Raw genomic sequence first — 14,905 nt, 5'->3', positions numbered from 1 at the left:
CTCTCTCTGGCCCTCTTTCTGTCCCTCCCCTGCTCGCTCGCTCTCAAAATAACAATAAAAAAAAAAAAAAAAAAAAAAAAGCAAGCAGGTGATTCAAGTGTGCTATGACAAATGGTCCCATAGAGTGGGACCAGGGAAGGCTTCCTGAATTGGTAGGGTTTCAGCAGAGACGTTGACAATGAGACAATGAGAGAGCCAGACTGAAGGGAGGGGGACGTGTGGCAGTACAGTTCCCTAAGAGGAAACAGCATGTGCAAAGGCCCAGAGAGGAATGCAGCTTAGTGTCTTCCAGGAACCACCTGTGGTCCAGGCGTCTGGAGCAGAGAGTAGAGGGCAACCGCAGAATGTGGGGGTCATCCCGAGACAGGGCTGGGGTGGTGAGCACAGGGGCTCACTGAGGGTCTGTTAAGCCTTGTTAAGGAGTCTGAACTCCACCCTAAGAGTCCCCACCAGGGACTTTAATCACAGGAGTGACAGGATGCTCTCTGCATTTTTGGAAAATCCCTCCGGGCTGCCACACATCAGCACGGAGGAAGGAGCAGAGGGAGGCAGAGCACCTGGGGTCCGTCCTCCTCTGCCCTCTCCCCTTCCTGGTGGGCGGAGCCAGGGGCTCCCCAGGCAGCCGGGTGGGGAGAGCTGGACACAGACGGCTTCGCACTTGGCCTGCCATCTGCCTCTTCTCACCCGCCACAACGTGCCTGAGTCTTCAGCAAGCCTCCCCGGCTCTGGGCCTCCGCTCTCCCACCTTTGAGGGGGGGGGGGAGAACAGCCCCTCAGAGCTGCAAAGACAGCTGTTAAAGGCGGCGATGATGTGACCCAAGTGCCCACCCGAATAGGAGCGGCCTCAGCCGGGCAGGGACGCTGCCTGTGCGTCGGGGCTCCCACCTCGTGGACTTGGAAACACATTCGGGAGGGACGCAGCCCCTCCCTCGGCTGCCTGGCCCCTCTCCTGACCCCAGCAGAGCGCCCCCGTGGCCAGCGCTGTCCTGGAGGAGGCGGCCCGCTGCTGCAGGCCAGGGCAGAGGGCAGCGGGGCCAGGCTGGCAGGGGCGGGAGGGTGGGGACTGAGTCAGGCCCCAGAGCGTTCTCAGGCTGGCCGGGCCAGGGCCCCTTTCTCTCCATGAGATCATATCTGGGTCAAAGAGCATGTAAAGCAGGCAGACCCCAGCGGCCACACAAAGCCCATTCAGCCCAGCCCTATTCACTTACCTCCTCTCCCCCAGAGCCCACACCACAGCGACCCCAGCGCAGCGCCTAAGCCCCAGCTTTGATGTCCAAGAACAGAAAACGGCATTAAATGTTGTTTTAAAGAGGGAGTGCTCGCTGCCCTCCCATCTGTCAAGAGAAAGCTGAGGCCCGAGGGGGAGGGACGTGGGGGAGGGGCGGGAGGCCTGGGGGACCTCAGAGAGGGGACCCAGAGAAGAAAGGGACGCACGCGGAGGAACGGGGTCGGGGGGGGGGGGCGGCCCACAGACGCTCAAAATCAAACCAAATCTATTTTTGGCCAAGGGCTGTTTTCCAAGATGAGCAATGTGGGGAGAGGAAAAAGAATTTGGGACAGAGAGACAAAAAGCCAGGAGAAACCTCAAAAAAAAAATAAATAAATAATGTGAGAAGGTTAGAGGAGTATAGAGAGACGATGGGAGAGAATGACGGAAGGGCAGAGCAGAGAAACAAGGAGAGAAGCAGAGAGCCAAGTGGTAAAGGGGCGCAGCTTGCCCTGCGGGGTCCCTTCCTCCTCCGGGGTCATCGGGTCGTCCCAGGTAAGCGTGCTTCCAGGTGGTTCTCTGCTGGCAACCGGGTAACGCAGCCCTTGGGCCTGCAGAGTTGAAAGGCGCCCCTCCCAGTCCAGGCCCAGAGCAGGCAGGCAGGGCAAAGAGCCAAGCCTTCCGGGCAGGGTGCAGTGTGCGGAGGGGGTCAGGTGGCCCCCGAGGCTTGGCTCTAGTTTCATACCCCATGTGGGGACTCTGTGTCCCCCCAGTAGGAACAGATTATTTTGGATGGAGCCAGACAGGTAGGACCGCCTCCAGCAGAGGTGCTGAACCAGGGCACCTAGGATTTGGTGAGGCTGATCTAACCACTCTAGACAACTGGGGCAATGCTGCCATCCCCAGGCAGAGGAAGGAAGAAAAACCCGGAGGAGAAACCTGGGCCCGAGGACAGGGAGAGGACCCAAGAGGCAGTTGTCCCCATGGGAGTTTTGTGCGAATGCCTTATTCTGTCAGTGGGGATGTTGGGTCCGCACCCCAGCTCCCACCTGCTCCCCTGTTCCCATCTCCTTTCTCCATGCCGCATGGCTGCCACACACCCAGGAAACTTAAACTGCGTGCAAGCTCCTTGAGAAATGACAGGGAGAAGTTGACAACGTCTCTAACGAAGACCAGACAGGAGGGGGCCCTGCCTGTGGAGTCCTGGGAAAAAGCAAACCTTGATTCGGCATCAGGAGATCCGGATGCGGGTTCCAGCTTGGCTCCTCAGCAGCTGCGTGATCCTGAGCCGGTTAACACAAGCAAGAGGGTTCCGGCTCTGTGGCTCACTGGGATGTCTGCTCCTCGAGGACAGGGGTTCCATCCTGTCCCCACTGAATTCCCAGAGCTCACGGCAGTAACTGATCTGAGCTACTGCGTGAACGTCTATGGTGTTGACTCCAGACATTGTTCCCAGGATCAAACGATAGTGTATTTAATGCTATCTTTAAAAGAAAAAGTGTTAGAAAAATACATTGCAAAGTGGGCATGTGCCTTGGAAAATATGGCATAAAAGGCCGCAGAACTACACCAGAACTTTCTCTTCCCCCATCCCCAGCCAGAAATCTCAGTTCCTCCAGTGTTACCCACCCCAGAAACGTCAGAAAAAAACAAAGCAGCTTTCTTCTTTTTTTTTTTTTTTTTTTAAAAAAGGGGACACTTCAAGCCAGAGACAACTGAATTAACTTTATTCTCTTCTAACTGCAGATTCAAGGTATACAACTGAACATTGCTATTTTTCTTATGAGACTTATAAATAAAAATACAAAAAATGTTCACTACAAAAAAATCTACTGTTAGTAGGATGTAAAAAATATTCTCTTTGCTATAGAAGGCACAAACTTCACTTAGTGACACATGGAGAGAGAAAAAAAACCTGCAGCAGTAAATTCATTTTTTTTTCTTTTTTTTTTTTTTTCCTTTTTAAATCTTGTCAGAAACACTGAAATTACAAAGAAACGCATCAATCTACACGGAACGAAGGCAGATGCGGAAAGCTGCGACCAGGACCGCACTGACATTGGGTGACATGGGGACTAGACCACAGAGGGACTGGCAAGCAGGGCTGGGGCTGGGCAGGGGCAAGGGGGGGAGGGGGGAAGGAGGAGGGGGAGGGAGGGCGGGGAGAGAGAGATTTGTACAAAAAAAAAAAAAAAAGTAACCGGTAAAATTGAAGAAACAAAATTGGGCAGCCTCCTAAAATTAGGCTAAGAGGAGGTGCTGAGGTAGACATGAACTAGAACGTCAATTAATTAAAAACACGAATTCTGTAATACAGAGCGATAGGACTGGCACTTGTGCTGTCACCACAGAAGACAAGCCACAAAAACAAACAAGTAACAAAACGAAACATAATACCCAAACCAAAAGGCTTAGTTTTGCTTGGTCCAGCAGGGCAGCGGGGGCCCCCAGTGCTATAATTTACATACATATATATATATATTTATCTTTATATATATGGGTTGGATGTCATGGTGCACCACCACGGCTTTGTAACCTCACAAAGATCATGCATAACACTACGTGAACAAATTCTATGACACACACCAGGAGGCTGGTACCCTGTCTGCAAAGTGGGCCATCAAGGACCCAGGAAGGCAGGGCCGGCAGCCGACAGGCCTGCGAGGCCCGCACCCCTCTCTCCCCACCCTCTTCCCCTGACCCAACCTCCCTGGTCTCTCTTGCACCCTCTCCCGGCTGGCTCTGCCTTCTCCTCCACCCATGAGCGCCACGGAGCAGGGTCAGTCTGGCTTTCTTCCCTCCTACTGAAACGTCCAAGGAAGCGCTGCCATGAAGCTCCAGGAAGGAGGAAACCAGATGGAAGAAGGAAAAAGATAGGACAGAGGCCCAGGAAAAATGAACAGAGTCTGATCTTTCTCTGCTTTTCTAACCCGTGGTGCCCCAGCTTTCACTCTTACTGGACTTGCAGGGGACTCTCCACCAATCTCGTCCTGCCCGCCACCCTCACTGGACAGTCCAAAGGCTGCCCCACCACTGCTCACCCCTGCAGCCGGCCGTACCAACAGCATCCAGAAGGGTACCATACACTTGTGAAAAATTGCAGCAAATATTGTGTTTTTTTTCTACACATGGAGAAACGTTCAGGCACAAAGACTAAACAAGCCCGCATTGCATCCCTGGATTGTACTGAATCACTGGGGCCCCCAGCCTCCCTACCCACCCCTGCACCCCAGATCTACCTTCCCCATATCCGTGGCCTCCTCCAAAGCAGCCCAAAGCAGCAATGATATTTACTATTTTATATCTCTCTCTCTTGCTATATATATATATATCTATATATTTGTCTATCCTATATACACATAGGATTTTAATGCTTTGAATGAGTGAAGGAGTGAATAGGGAAAGAGCACATGATGGGTAAATGTCACCAAAAGCATTAAGGGACATGCCTGTAGGAGCTGAACACTAGAAAGGGACCATTAATTAAGCAGCTCGGACTTGCCGGGCTGGAGAAGTTTCGCTAATGCTGGGTAAGGCAGTAGCAGGGAGGGTCGTCAGCGGTAACACAGCTAAAGGCAGCAGGTGGCCAAGGGGCCAGATGGCAGAATGGAGAGGGAAGTAACACTCAGCTCTCACCTGGGGAGACAGCACCCTCTGTGCTCCTAGTCTCCCCAGCCCCCTTTATTCAGACACATCTGAAGACTCCAGATAATTTTCGACCTTCGCCTTGGCCCTTAGGCCTGGCAAAGGCGGCCTTGGCAAGGTCAGAATTACTTCATCTTTGTGAGTAGGAACCTAGCAAAGAGGCATGTTGGACTCTACCCGGGTGTCGAGACTTCGTCGGGGAGGGGGGGAGAGCAAAGCCAACACGGGCGTCTCCCATTCAGTGTCCTTCAGAAACCACCCATCCTGACCCCCTGTCCTCATTTCCCTGCTAGGGTCCCTCAGGGACGGTGGGGGGCAGACAGGTGCTCACTTAGTACCATCCGATGCTGCAACACCAGATTACAACAATACTGCGTGACTGAACACACAACCACACGCAAAAAGCACACGCGCGCACACACGCACACACGGAGGGGTATTTTGGTGGTGGCGGTGGTGGATTTTTTTTTTTTTTTGTCTTTTTTCTTTCCTATTCACATTACAAAAGGAAAAAAGGGCAAGGTCCTGTAGAACTGACGAAGGAACTAACAAACATTACAAAAATATTACAATTTGTAAATATTAGCTCAACCCTCTCAGCTTTTATGAACAGGGCAGGAGACCCAGGCTGCGTGGGAAGGGTGGGGGCGAGTGAGAGGTGTCAGCTACGTCTATGGAATAGTTTCTTTTTTTTTTTTTTTCCTTCCCCACCGAAGCTGCAAGAGATCTTGCTGTTAATATATTGTTTTCGGGGGTTTACAGACCCCCTTCTTCCCAGGCTGGGGGAGGAAGCATAGTGCATAAACATTTCTTACAGACCGCCCCTCCCCCAGATGATTTGCCTCTTTTCACATTATCAACACGACAACTGCTCTAGTCACATAGTTCAACTTTTTTTGTCCTTTCCAAAGCACTAAGTCATTATTACAACTGCAAAAGAGCATCCTCCCTACCTGACCATCCCCGACCGACAGTCTAGTGACACGGTCCCCCCAAGTTCCGATCCCCCCCCACACACAATTTTTAAGGCCTTCAAATTTGGTGGGCAGGATTGCAGGGGAGGGCAGGAGGGACGGGGCCGAGGGACAGGGGGGTGGTCACAGCAGCACCCATCCCTCCGACTTCCCTAGAGCCCTCACAACCCTTCTCCCCAAAACCACTTCCCCAAAACCACTTTTAAAACCCTAAGATAAAAACGCAGCCACAACTTTCTCAGAGAGAGAAAGGAAAGGAAAAAAAAGAAAACAAACAAACAAACACAACTCTTACAAATAAAGCATGAGATGAAACGGAGGGCCCATCCCAAAGCGAACCAAATATTGCAAACGTGCTTTCCAAAATTCAGGGGGGGGGGGGTTGGGGGGAAGGAGGGAAACAGAGCAGCAGAAAGGGAGGCAGCAAGGGAACAAAAGAACTGGAGGAACATAAGAGGTAGCTTTTAGAAAAACAACACCCCCACCCTAACGCAACAAAACAGAGGCCGGCTCATCCCCACGCCAGCCCTGCAAAAGAGACCCATTTTGGCAATGATAACGCACACAGAGGCGGGGCCACACGGTTGCAGGGATCTGAATAATACAGGCCCCCAGGCCCAAAGGACCCAGCAAATTCTAAGAAAGGTAGGACCTTCTCCAGAGTGTTTTAGGCTGAACCCTTGCTGGGTACAGAGGACTCTGGGAGGCCCTGGGCAGAGCTAACGGTGACTCCAGAGTGCCCCTGACACACCCTCCCTTTTGCCCACCTTCTGCTGACCCCGGCTCTCACGTCCTGATCCTGAGTACTCCACTCCTTCCGTCCAGCTGTGTCCAGCTGGGATGGCAAAGGGCCGTGGCCAGCTGAAGTCTACTAAACCAACTATTAATTTATACAAGAAACAGAAAAGAACGTCCTCCCCATTCCTCCAACCCCCAACCAAAAAAGAGATACAGGGGTTAAAAAAGCTCATGAGGTCACAAAAAACTGAGGTAATTCAAGTACAATGTGCTAACAGGGGAACAGGGGACACAGAAAAGAAGCAAAACATTTACATAAGGGCCAAAGCGCTTTCTACTCCTCTTCCTCCTCTCCTTCCTCCTCCCTGGGAACTTGTGGGGGGCGGGGGGTTGCCCTGAGAGCCAGGAACTCTGTGCTGCTCTCTGGACCAGGGCTGGGGTCCCCACCCCCAACCAGCTAGCCCAATCCCTGGGCAGGGCGTCCCCTTCTCCAGGTGTAGGACACATCTGGGCACATCCTTCCCTCGGACAATGAGCCCTTTCACGGACACCTTCTCCTAGGGCCCGAAATAGGGGTGGTAGGGATTGGTGTCGGTTTGCTTGGTGGGACGGTATAGGGTTAGTTATGTTTTCCCATTTTGGAAGCGAAAGCAGCTCAGCAGGAACCTCGCTCATGACAGGGCTTGACTAGGGTGGGGTACTCCATTTATTTTGTGTTCTCAGAAAGCGGAGGGTGGGGTGAGGGGGCTGTGGAGTCCAATGCAGCTTCCCAGCTAGGGAGCTAAGCCAGGAGGGAAGGCGCTGCCTGATGCATGAGGGGCTGGGCACCCCTGCACTTGGGAGGGGCCTCTTGGAGGCAGGGAGCAAGGAGCTGGGGGACGGGCAAGAGCCATGAGGCTGCTGAACACCTTGAGGGGACACCCCAAGCGGCAGAGCTGGGGGGTGGGGGGCAACAAATGAACTGAGTGGTGGGAGGGAAGGAGAGCCCCTCCCACTCTACTCTGCCCCCAGAGCTGCCATGTGACCATCGACTAGTGACTGTGACCCAACCCAGCCCCACCACCTGCGGGCCCCCTCCCTCGGAGGGCGACAGGCAAAGATTGTTTGGCTCTGACCACAGCACCCCTCACCCCCTCCCTAGCCTCCACTTCTGGATGCAAAAGGAGGGTCTGGGTGGAGGGAAGAGAAAAATATACCACCAAGTGAGCTAAACAAACCATGCTCACCCCAACCCAAGAAAATGAAGCCAACCTCCAGCCAGGGAGGAGGGACAGAGGCCGCCAGAGAGGGGTGGTGGCAGGGCATCCAGGTCACTTGGAGCCCCAGAGAGAGTCCGAGGCCAGACAGCTATCAGGTTTCCTTTTTCTTCTCTCTCTCTCTTTTTTTCTTTTTTTCTATTTCCTTTTTTTTTTTTTTTTTTTTGTCTTTTTCTTTCTTTTTTTTCCACAGTCCTTCCTCGACTTCATCCTGCCCTAACTCTTCTCTCCCGGCTGCCCGCTCCCCCGCCACTGCCGCCGTCTTGCCTCACACGTAGCACAGGTAGAGGTAAGTCTTCTCTATCCTCCAGTCGGGCGGGATCTCCTCGGGCTTGTGGCCCTTCATGTGCTTCTGCATAGAGGAGAGGCTGGGGCAGTATTCCGTGCAGATGGTGCACTGGTAGGGGGAGGCGCCGTTGTGCGTGCGCAGGTGCTTAATCATGGCCGAGTAGTCCCGGGAGCGCTGGTGGCACAGCTTACACTCAAAGGGCTTCTCACCTGTGGGGGGAGGGCAGGAGAGAGCCAGGACACAGGGAGAGGGCCGTGAGGGTCTCGCCAGGGCTGCTCTGGGCCCTCGCTCCACCCCCAGGCTCTCTGGAGACTTGGGACCCTCTAGTTTAGCACCTGCCATTAGGACTTTCCTCGATGACAGATGCACCATCCAATACGGTAGCCACCGGCCACAAAGAGCTACTGAGCACCTGAAGCACGGAGGCACCATCCAGTATGGTTGCCCCTGGCCACACGGAACTACTCAGCACCTGAAGCGTGGATACACCATCCAATATGGTAGCCATTGGCCACAGAGAGCTACTGAGCACCTCAAGCGTGGCTAGTGCCTCTGGAACTACATGCTCAGTGGCTCAGAGGGACTCCATGGTTCCTCATTTCAGCAGCCACATGTAGCAAGGGGCTGCCCTGTTGCCAAGCACACCCTCAGCCCTGCCTCATTCTATGTAACCCTCCCAAAGGCCCAGAATCTTACCTTCCGAAGAAAGGATATGGGGGTCTAGAGAAGGGACAGTGAGGCCCTGAAAGTCCTTCGGGATATTCCTTCTAGGGGAACACGGGGATAGAGTCGTTTTGAGGCTACAGCTGGTAGGGAGGAGGGGGATGAAAATGAGGGAATCCTTTCCTTCAAATGTGTTCCATTTGGGATGCCTACTCCTCTAAGGCTACAAGCAGGTGCCCTGGACCCTGCCTTCCCAGGGGGGCTAGAGAGCAGTGAGGGACAGAGAGCCTGGGAGTGTCCTGTCACACCCTAGCTGCTGCCCAGCTTCCTCCCAGTTAAGAGTCCCCTGGAGCTGAGCAGAGGGTGTGAGGGAACCTTGTTTCGATACAGTAATTAACTGGCCAGCCATCTCGCTATCAATACTCCTCTGTGCAGAGGCCCCAGCAAATAATGAAGTAATGAACAGCCAAAGTGATCTAACTATCGACCTGCTATTTACAATAGTCACCACCAATGCATTTAATGATCGGCTCGCCAGGTCACATCCCCAGCAGGGGGCTAAGGAAGCCCCAGGGCTCTGGAAAATACCGGGAGGGACTCTAGCTGTCAGCAGCAAGCACCCCACCCGAGGCTTTCCTTATGGCCCAGGCTGGAGGCAAGAACACACAGCTATGACACCACACATCCTCTCCTTGTTGCCTCCTTTATCCCCCCACCTCCCATGGAAGCATACTCTCCCCTCGGCCAGCACAACCTGTCCTCAGTCACCCCTCAGTCACCTCTCCCCACCGTCTTCTGGTCAAGACAGCTGCTTCCCCTGATCAGAGGAGGCTTCAAGTTTACCAGATTCCACTAGCTTCCACTACGCCTCATATCCTCATGGGAGTTCCTTCTGACTACCCACCGTCCCCCCAACCTTCAATGTGCTGCTGGGAAGCAGTTAACAACTGGCTCTCCATAAAGGCCCGATTCTGTAGCAGTTGCCCATGGCCATGTTGGGACTACTCTGACACCGGCTGCTTTTAAGCAACTGAGGTGATGTCACTGCACTTGGGAAGAGATGGGCAAGATGGGCTTTCACGGGCCACTGCAGGCCGGCTCCAGCCTTCCACTGCCCCCGAATCTGGCAATTCTGGACACCATGGCCATGTCTACTCGTTCTGTCCTCAGACCCCACCCTCTGATCACATTTCTCTTGCATAAAAAGGAATGTGAAAGCCCTGTGAAATGCTACAACGTTATACATGAAGAGGGGTTAGTAAATACACCTGCCTCTCTGATCTCTGAGAACTCAACCCAACAGTGTCTCAGCTCTCATCCTAACCAGACTCAGTGCCCACCCCCCAGTTCTTACTCTAACCCCCAGTAACAAGAAACCATCCCAGCTTCTACTTTTCAGTAAGCAGGCCAACTTGACCCCAAATCAGGATGCACAAACTGCAAGCCGTTGGCATGGCTGCCTGGAAGGCCAGTCTGGGCCCCTGGAAAGCGTGCCATGATCAATTAGCAATGTCTGCCTTGGCCTTGACCCCGGGCGGTGGCACCTGGGCCATCGTGCTAACCTTCACCAGAGTCACGTTCCAGTCTTGGGGTAAGTCTTGGACCATCCTCGCCCGGGCTGCCCTGGAGAGCCACCTGCCCCTTACCCCTCACCCAGGTCCCTGCCCCAGCTCAGGTGCCCTCACCGGTCTTCAGTACCTGTATGCACCCTATAGTGCGTCTCCAGCTGGTGCTTGAGGCTGAACTTCTTGCCACAGCCATTGCACTCATAGGGTTTCTCGCCCGTGTGGATGCGTTTGTGGCTCTTGAGCGTGCTCTCGTCCCGGAAGCAGCTGCCACAGAACTCACACTCGTAGGGATGGTCGCCTGTGGGGACAAGGGGCTGGATCAAGGCCTTGCCTCTCCCCCTCTTTAGGAGACCACAAGCCACATTCAGTACGCCAGGAAGAGGAGACTGCCTGCATTCACCCCCATTCTCCAAAGACCATGGAAAGACCCGGGCCCACCCCCCCGCCCAGCTCCCAATGTGAACAGTGTGTTCACACAGGTCCGTACTTTACTGTGGCCCCTCGGTTGCCCATGGGTCAAGGGCCAGTCTCAGGAAGAGAGAGCCCATTTGGTTCAGGGATGAACAGCAATCCCCAGAAAGCAGGCCCCCACAAAGGGAAAGCAGACCTGTGGGCTTTGAAACCTTGTCCCCCAGCTCCTCAGGCTCCCTTCTCTTCCTTTCCTGTAGGTCAGGGGCAAAAGCCATGTTAGCCTGACTGACTCCCCCCTCCTCAAAAAAACCCCTCCAATCTGAGAAACAACTAGATCACACTGCCCACCCCCCACCCCGTCCAAATGCTTTCTGCTCTCTCCCTCCTCCTTAGTTTCAGCAGCTATGCTCTCTGCTTGATTTCTTCTTTCCTGCCCAGCAAACTCCTAGTCATCCTTCAAAGCCCGGCTCACGCATCACCATGGTGTGGAAGATTCCCTGTAGCCATCCCCCGCCCTCCAGGCAAATTGAGTCACTCTCTTTCTTCTGTCCCAAAAAGAGAAGAAATGTCTAGCATTTTGTTATTTTAGCAAGAAACACAGGATTCTCACTGTACAGAGGAGAAGAACGAGAGGCTGAGAGATAGATGGTCTCTAAGGTCAAACAGCTTGTAAGCAGCTGAGTCGGGATTCAGATCTCGTTCCCAGAGTGTGGACACGCGATACTCATCAGACCGCTAAGTGACACGCTGTACCGTGTGTCTCCTGTCATGCCCTCGGTGCCTCTAGAGTGGAAGCCCCTCCAGGGTAAGAAGGGGGTCTCATGCATCCCCGTTGCCTCAGTACGTAGCACTGGGACGCCCAGAGCAGGCGCTCGGGAACTGGGGGGTAGATGAAGTTGTCACGGGCTCCCTCCACCCAGCGGGGAGAGCTGTCGTCCATGGCCTGGAATCAGCGCCCAATCAGCCTCCCTTCCTGCGCTCCCCACTCTTCAGTCCTCCGGAGGGTGAGAAGCCGGGGTGTGGGGATCCACCATCACTTTCTCTGAACCACCCAACGCGGGGGCTTCGGGGGCTGAAAGGTGAGGACTTCAGCTACTTATTTATTACAGGAGTGAAGGCACAGACAATAAAGATAGATTGATCACCCCAGACTTTGTTCATGAATATTTAAATATCGCTGATTCGTCTTGTCACTGTAATTACAATTTCTCTGGGCTGCATCTCCAACAACCACAGTTTATGGTAAAGAATGGCCCACTGTATTTCACTTGTCCCTCTGCAGATGCGCGAGCCTGCCAACCGTGTAATGTCCTCTGCATTTCATACATTTTCTTCAGCTGCTGAAGGTTTAAGTCATCCACAATGACCTACGTTTTTTCATTATCCCCATGTCAAACCGCACTCGTGCCTGGGCATAAATTGTCCTCCTCGTTATAGACTCGCATGCCTGTGCCTTCACTTCCTCTTTAAAATGATATTTTACTCTCTTGTCTCTCTCCTCCTCAGGCCGCCAACCCAACCTCCCCCCTCTCCAACGCAGGCCCCTGTGTCCACATAAATTCTCATCTCTTCTGATGGTTCTGAAGGGTTTTTAGGGCTCTGTGGGGAGTGGATGCTGGGGTCTGCTCACTGCAGGCTCTCTCCCCACAAGAAGTCACGGAGGGGTAGGGTGGGAGCGCTCCCACGAGGCGTCGGACAGGAGAAGGCGCAATAGCAGAGCCGTCCCTCGACACGAATTCCTCCCGACCTACGGGGCCCAGCCCTGGCTCAGAGGTACGTGCAGATCCGGGGCCGGACTGAATCCTGGGGTTCTCGGCACCTGCCTGCCCTCTGGCTGCCAGGCTTGTGCAGACCACCTGGGCCCTGACCGCCAGCCCCACCAAACCCAAAGGGAGCGGAGGTCCGTGCACACGCTGGTCCTAATTAGCCGCGTGTCTGTGGGGCTGAGGGTCAGTCCGTGCGGGCCTGTGCCCGTGTGCCCCTCTCCCCGAGGAGACGCCTGCACACACAGCCACCCCCCACCGTCTGACATCCGACTTCCCCTCCTTGCCGAATTGGCAACGATAACGACTTTAATCAAGGATTCAGTATCCTCATTAAGATATAAATAAATAAATAAAGCAAGGGCCACGTGAGACTTCAGCGAGAGCCCGGTAATTAAAACGTACATCGGCAGCCACCCGGCCGGGGGAGGCGGGGGGGCGGAGAGCCACCGCCTGTGCCCTTCCCCTCCAGAGGGGGGCCCTGAGAGTTCAAAAAACAAAGGGTTAAGGCAGAGAGGTTTGTTTGATCAGATTTTTATGAATTTAATTATGAAGTGGATCACATGTTAAATGAGTTTGAATAGGAAATCTCCAGAGTCAGCCCAGGGAAAGGAGTAAAGAGGAACTCGGAGGGGAAAAAAAAAAAAAAAAAGACACACGCACACACATGCACTTTGAAGCATGGCAAGCACCTGGCCTAAAACCCTCACCCTGAGACTTAATGGTGTCACTGTGGCCAAAATGTACACAAAACTGGCTGCAGAACTCAAAATCCAATTTGTGGCACGTTGATTAACTCTGTACCCTCTTTAATGAGCTTGACATTAAGTGCAGGACAAACGAGACTAATTAGAGCCCCTCTGGCCTGCCCAGTGCATCTGTGACCCCAGCGGCCTGTCCTCACCTGGTGGTTTTCCTGGCACCGGCCCCGCCCCATCCCAGCGCCTCCTCTGGCCCCTCCCTTTAGCACAGCTGAGAGTTTATTATATGATGAGCCGTGTGAATCAGGGATCCATCAATGCCAAGAGCGCGGCTGGACTAACCTACAAAACACAGCTGCCGATGCTAAACACCCGGCCCCAGCAGCAACGGGGCCAAGAACAACGGAATATTAATGAGGCATTGTGTGGGGGGGTGTGCTCGGCCTGTATACATACGGCTTGTGTGCACAGGGCCTCGCCGGGGTGAAAATCGATGGGTGTGTATATGTGTGCGTGGGTAGCACACGTGCTCTATTTCCTAGATCAAGCAAGTTGCTTCTCCCAAACTATGTCTGCAATAGCCCCTCCCCACAGATCTGTGCATGACTGACACAGGGGCAGGTGATATTCTGACGTCTGCACTCCCAGAAGGGAAGAGCAGGGCACATCCTGGGTGGACTTCACAGGGCTGGGACCATTCAAGTCCCATGAAGCCCACACTGGTTCGACCCGGCAGCATGCTTCAAAGTGGCTGAAAGGTAACTGGCCACTTTGTTCATTAAGGTTGAACTTGGGGACCCAGTGGGGGAGGTGTGGACAGGCTGGTGCCTATACCACAGGGGATGCTTATACAGTCACTAGAGAAAATCCTCATTGATATTCCCTCCTCCTGAGCCCTTCTTGTTGGGAACCTACCTTATGGGACCTCTTCTTGTCCTATGCCAGTGAGCCTGAATAGTTCTAAGCAAATCAAGTGATGTGAAGGCAATATGCTCCCCTGATGTGAATGGCATCAAAAAGCATGAGCGGGGTTTGGGGGGGGGGGGGGAGCTCCTTGATGAAGATGCACACCACTGGCAGGACAGGCCTGCTCGGTCCAGGATAAGTAAAGCCCCTTCCTCATTCCGCAAAGCCCGACACCCACGAGAGGCCTGGCCTGTGTACTTAATCCCAGAGCTGTGACAAGACCCAAGAATGAGGAGAGAGAGGGTCCTACCATTTCCTGTCTTGAGGCACACAACTTTTTCTACCCCCTCCAACAGACATGAGCAAACACCCCGTTATACACCCCGATATGGAGTGTGCCTCTCTGTCTCCCGGGTCCACCCTGTCCCCAGCCCACCCTGTCCCCCACTCCCACTCCAAACCCAGGACAGAGCACGCACAAGCAGAGACACATGCAGACTCAGAGAGGGACACTCCTTTCTCCATGTACAGTCAGTAAAGACCCAATTTTGTCACAGAGAAAGGAATGAATTTAAGTCACCCATTACCTTGCTAGGGGATCGATATGCCCCTCGGCCCTCAGGGTCCATCTAGAAGGTGGGGCACAGGGCCCAGCCCCCTGACTCACAACCACCTTCCTCTCCCGTCCTCTGGCTCATTGTTCATAAACCCTCATCATCTCCCCTAAGCAAGGTTAAGGGCTAAGGATAGAAAATTTGCTTCTGTTATTGTAGAGCCAACAGGA

At 53.7% G+C, this 14,905-nt stretch overlaps 1 protein-coding gene across 6 annotated transcripts in view; it reads right to left on the bottom strand.

The window, feature by feature from the left end:
- Positions 1-2,912: 2,912 nt before the first annotated feature.
- ZBTB16 (zinc finger and BTB domain containing 16) overlaps positions 2,913-14,905 on the bottom strand; it is a 197,064-nt gene continuing 185,071 nt past the window's right edge. For all 6 annotated transcript variants that reach the window (XM_040483070.1, XM_040483068.1, XM_040483065.1 and 3 more), the window contains 2 exons: positions 10,471-10,638; positions 2,913-8,318 (listed from right to left, as the gene is read on the bottom strand). In XM_040483070.1, coding sequence (XP_040339004.1) covers positions 8,089-8,318; positions 10,471-10,638 — 398 coding nt within the window. In that variant the 3' untranslated portion in view covers positions 2,913-8,088. The remainder of the gene's footprint in view (positions 8,319-10,470; positions 10,639-14,905) is intronic.

The sequence above is a fragment of the Herpailurus yagouaroundi genome, unplaced genomic scaffold (assembly GCF_014898765.1).
Source record: "Herpailurus yagouaroundi ecotype Mexico unplaced genomic scaffold, PumYag 161, whole genome shotgun sequence".
NCBI classification, from domain to species: domain Eukaryota; kingdom Metazoa; phylum Chordata; class Mammalia; order Carnivora; family Felidae; genus Herpailurus; species Herpailurus yagouaroundi.
The sequence above is the reverse complement of the archived record's forward strand: the minus strand, read 5'-3'. Positions and strand labels throughout refer to the sequence as shown.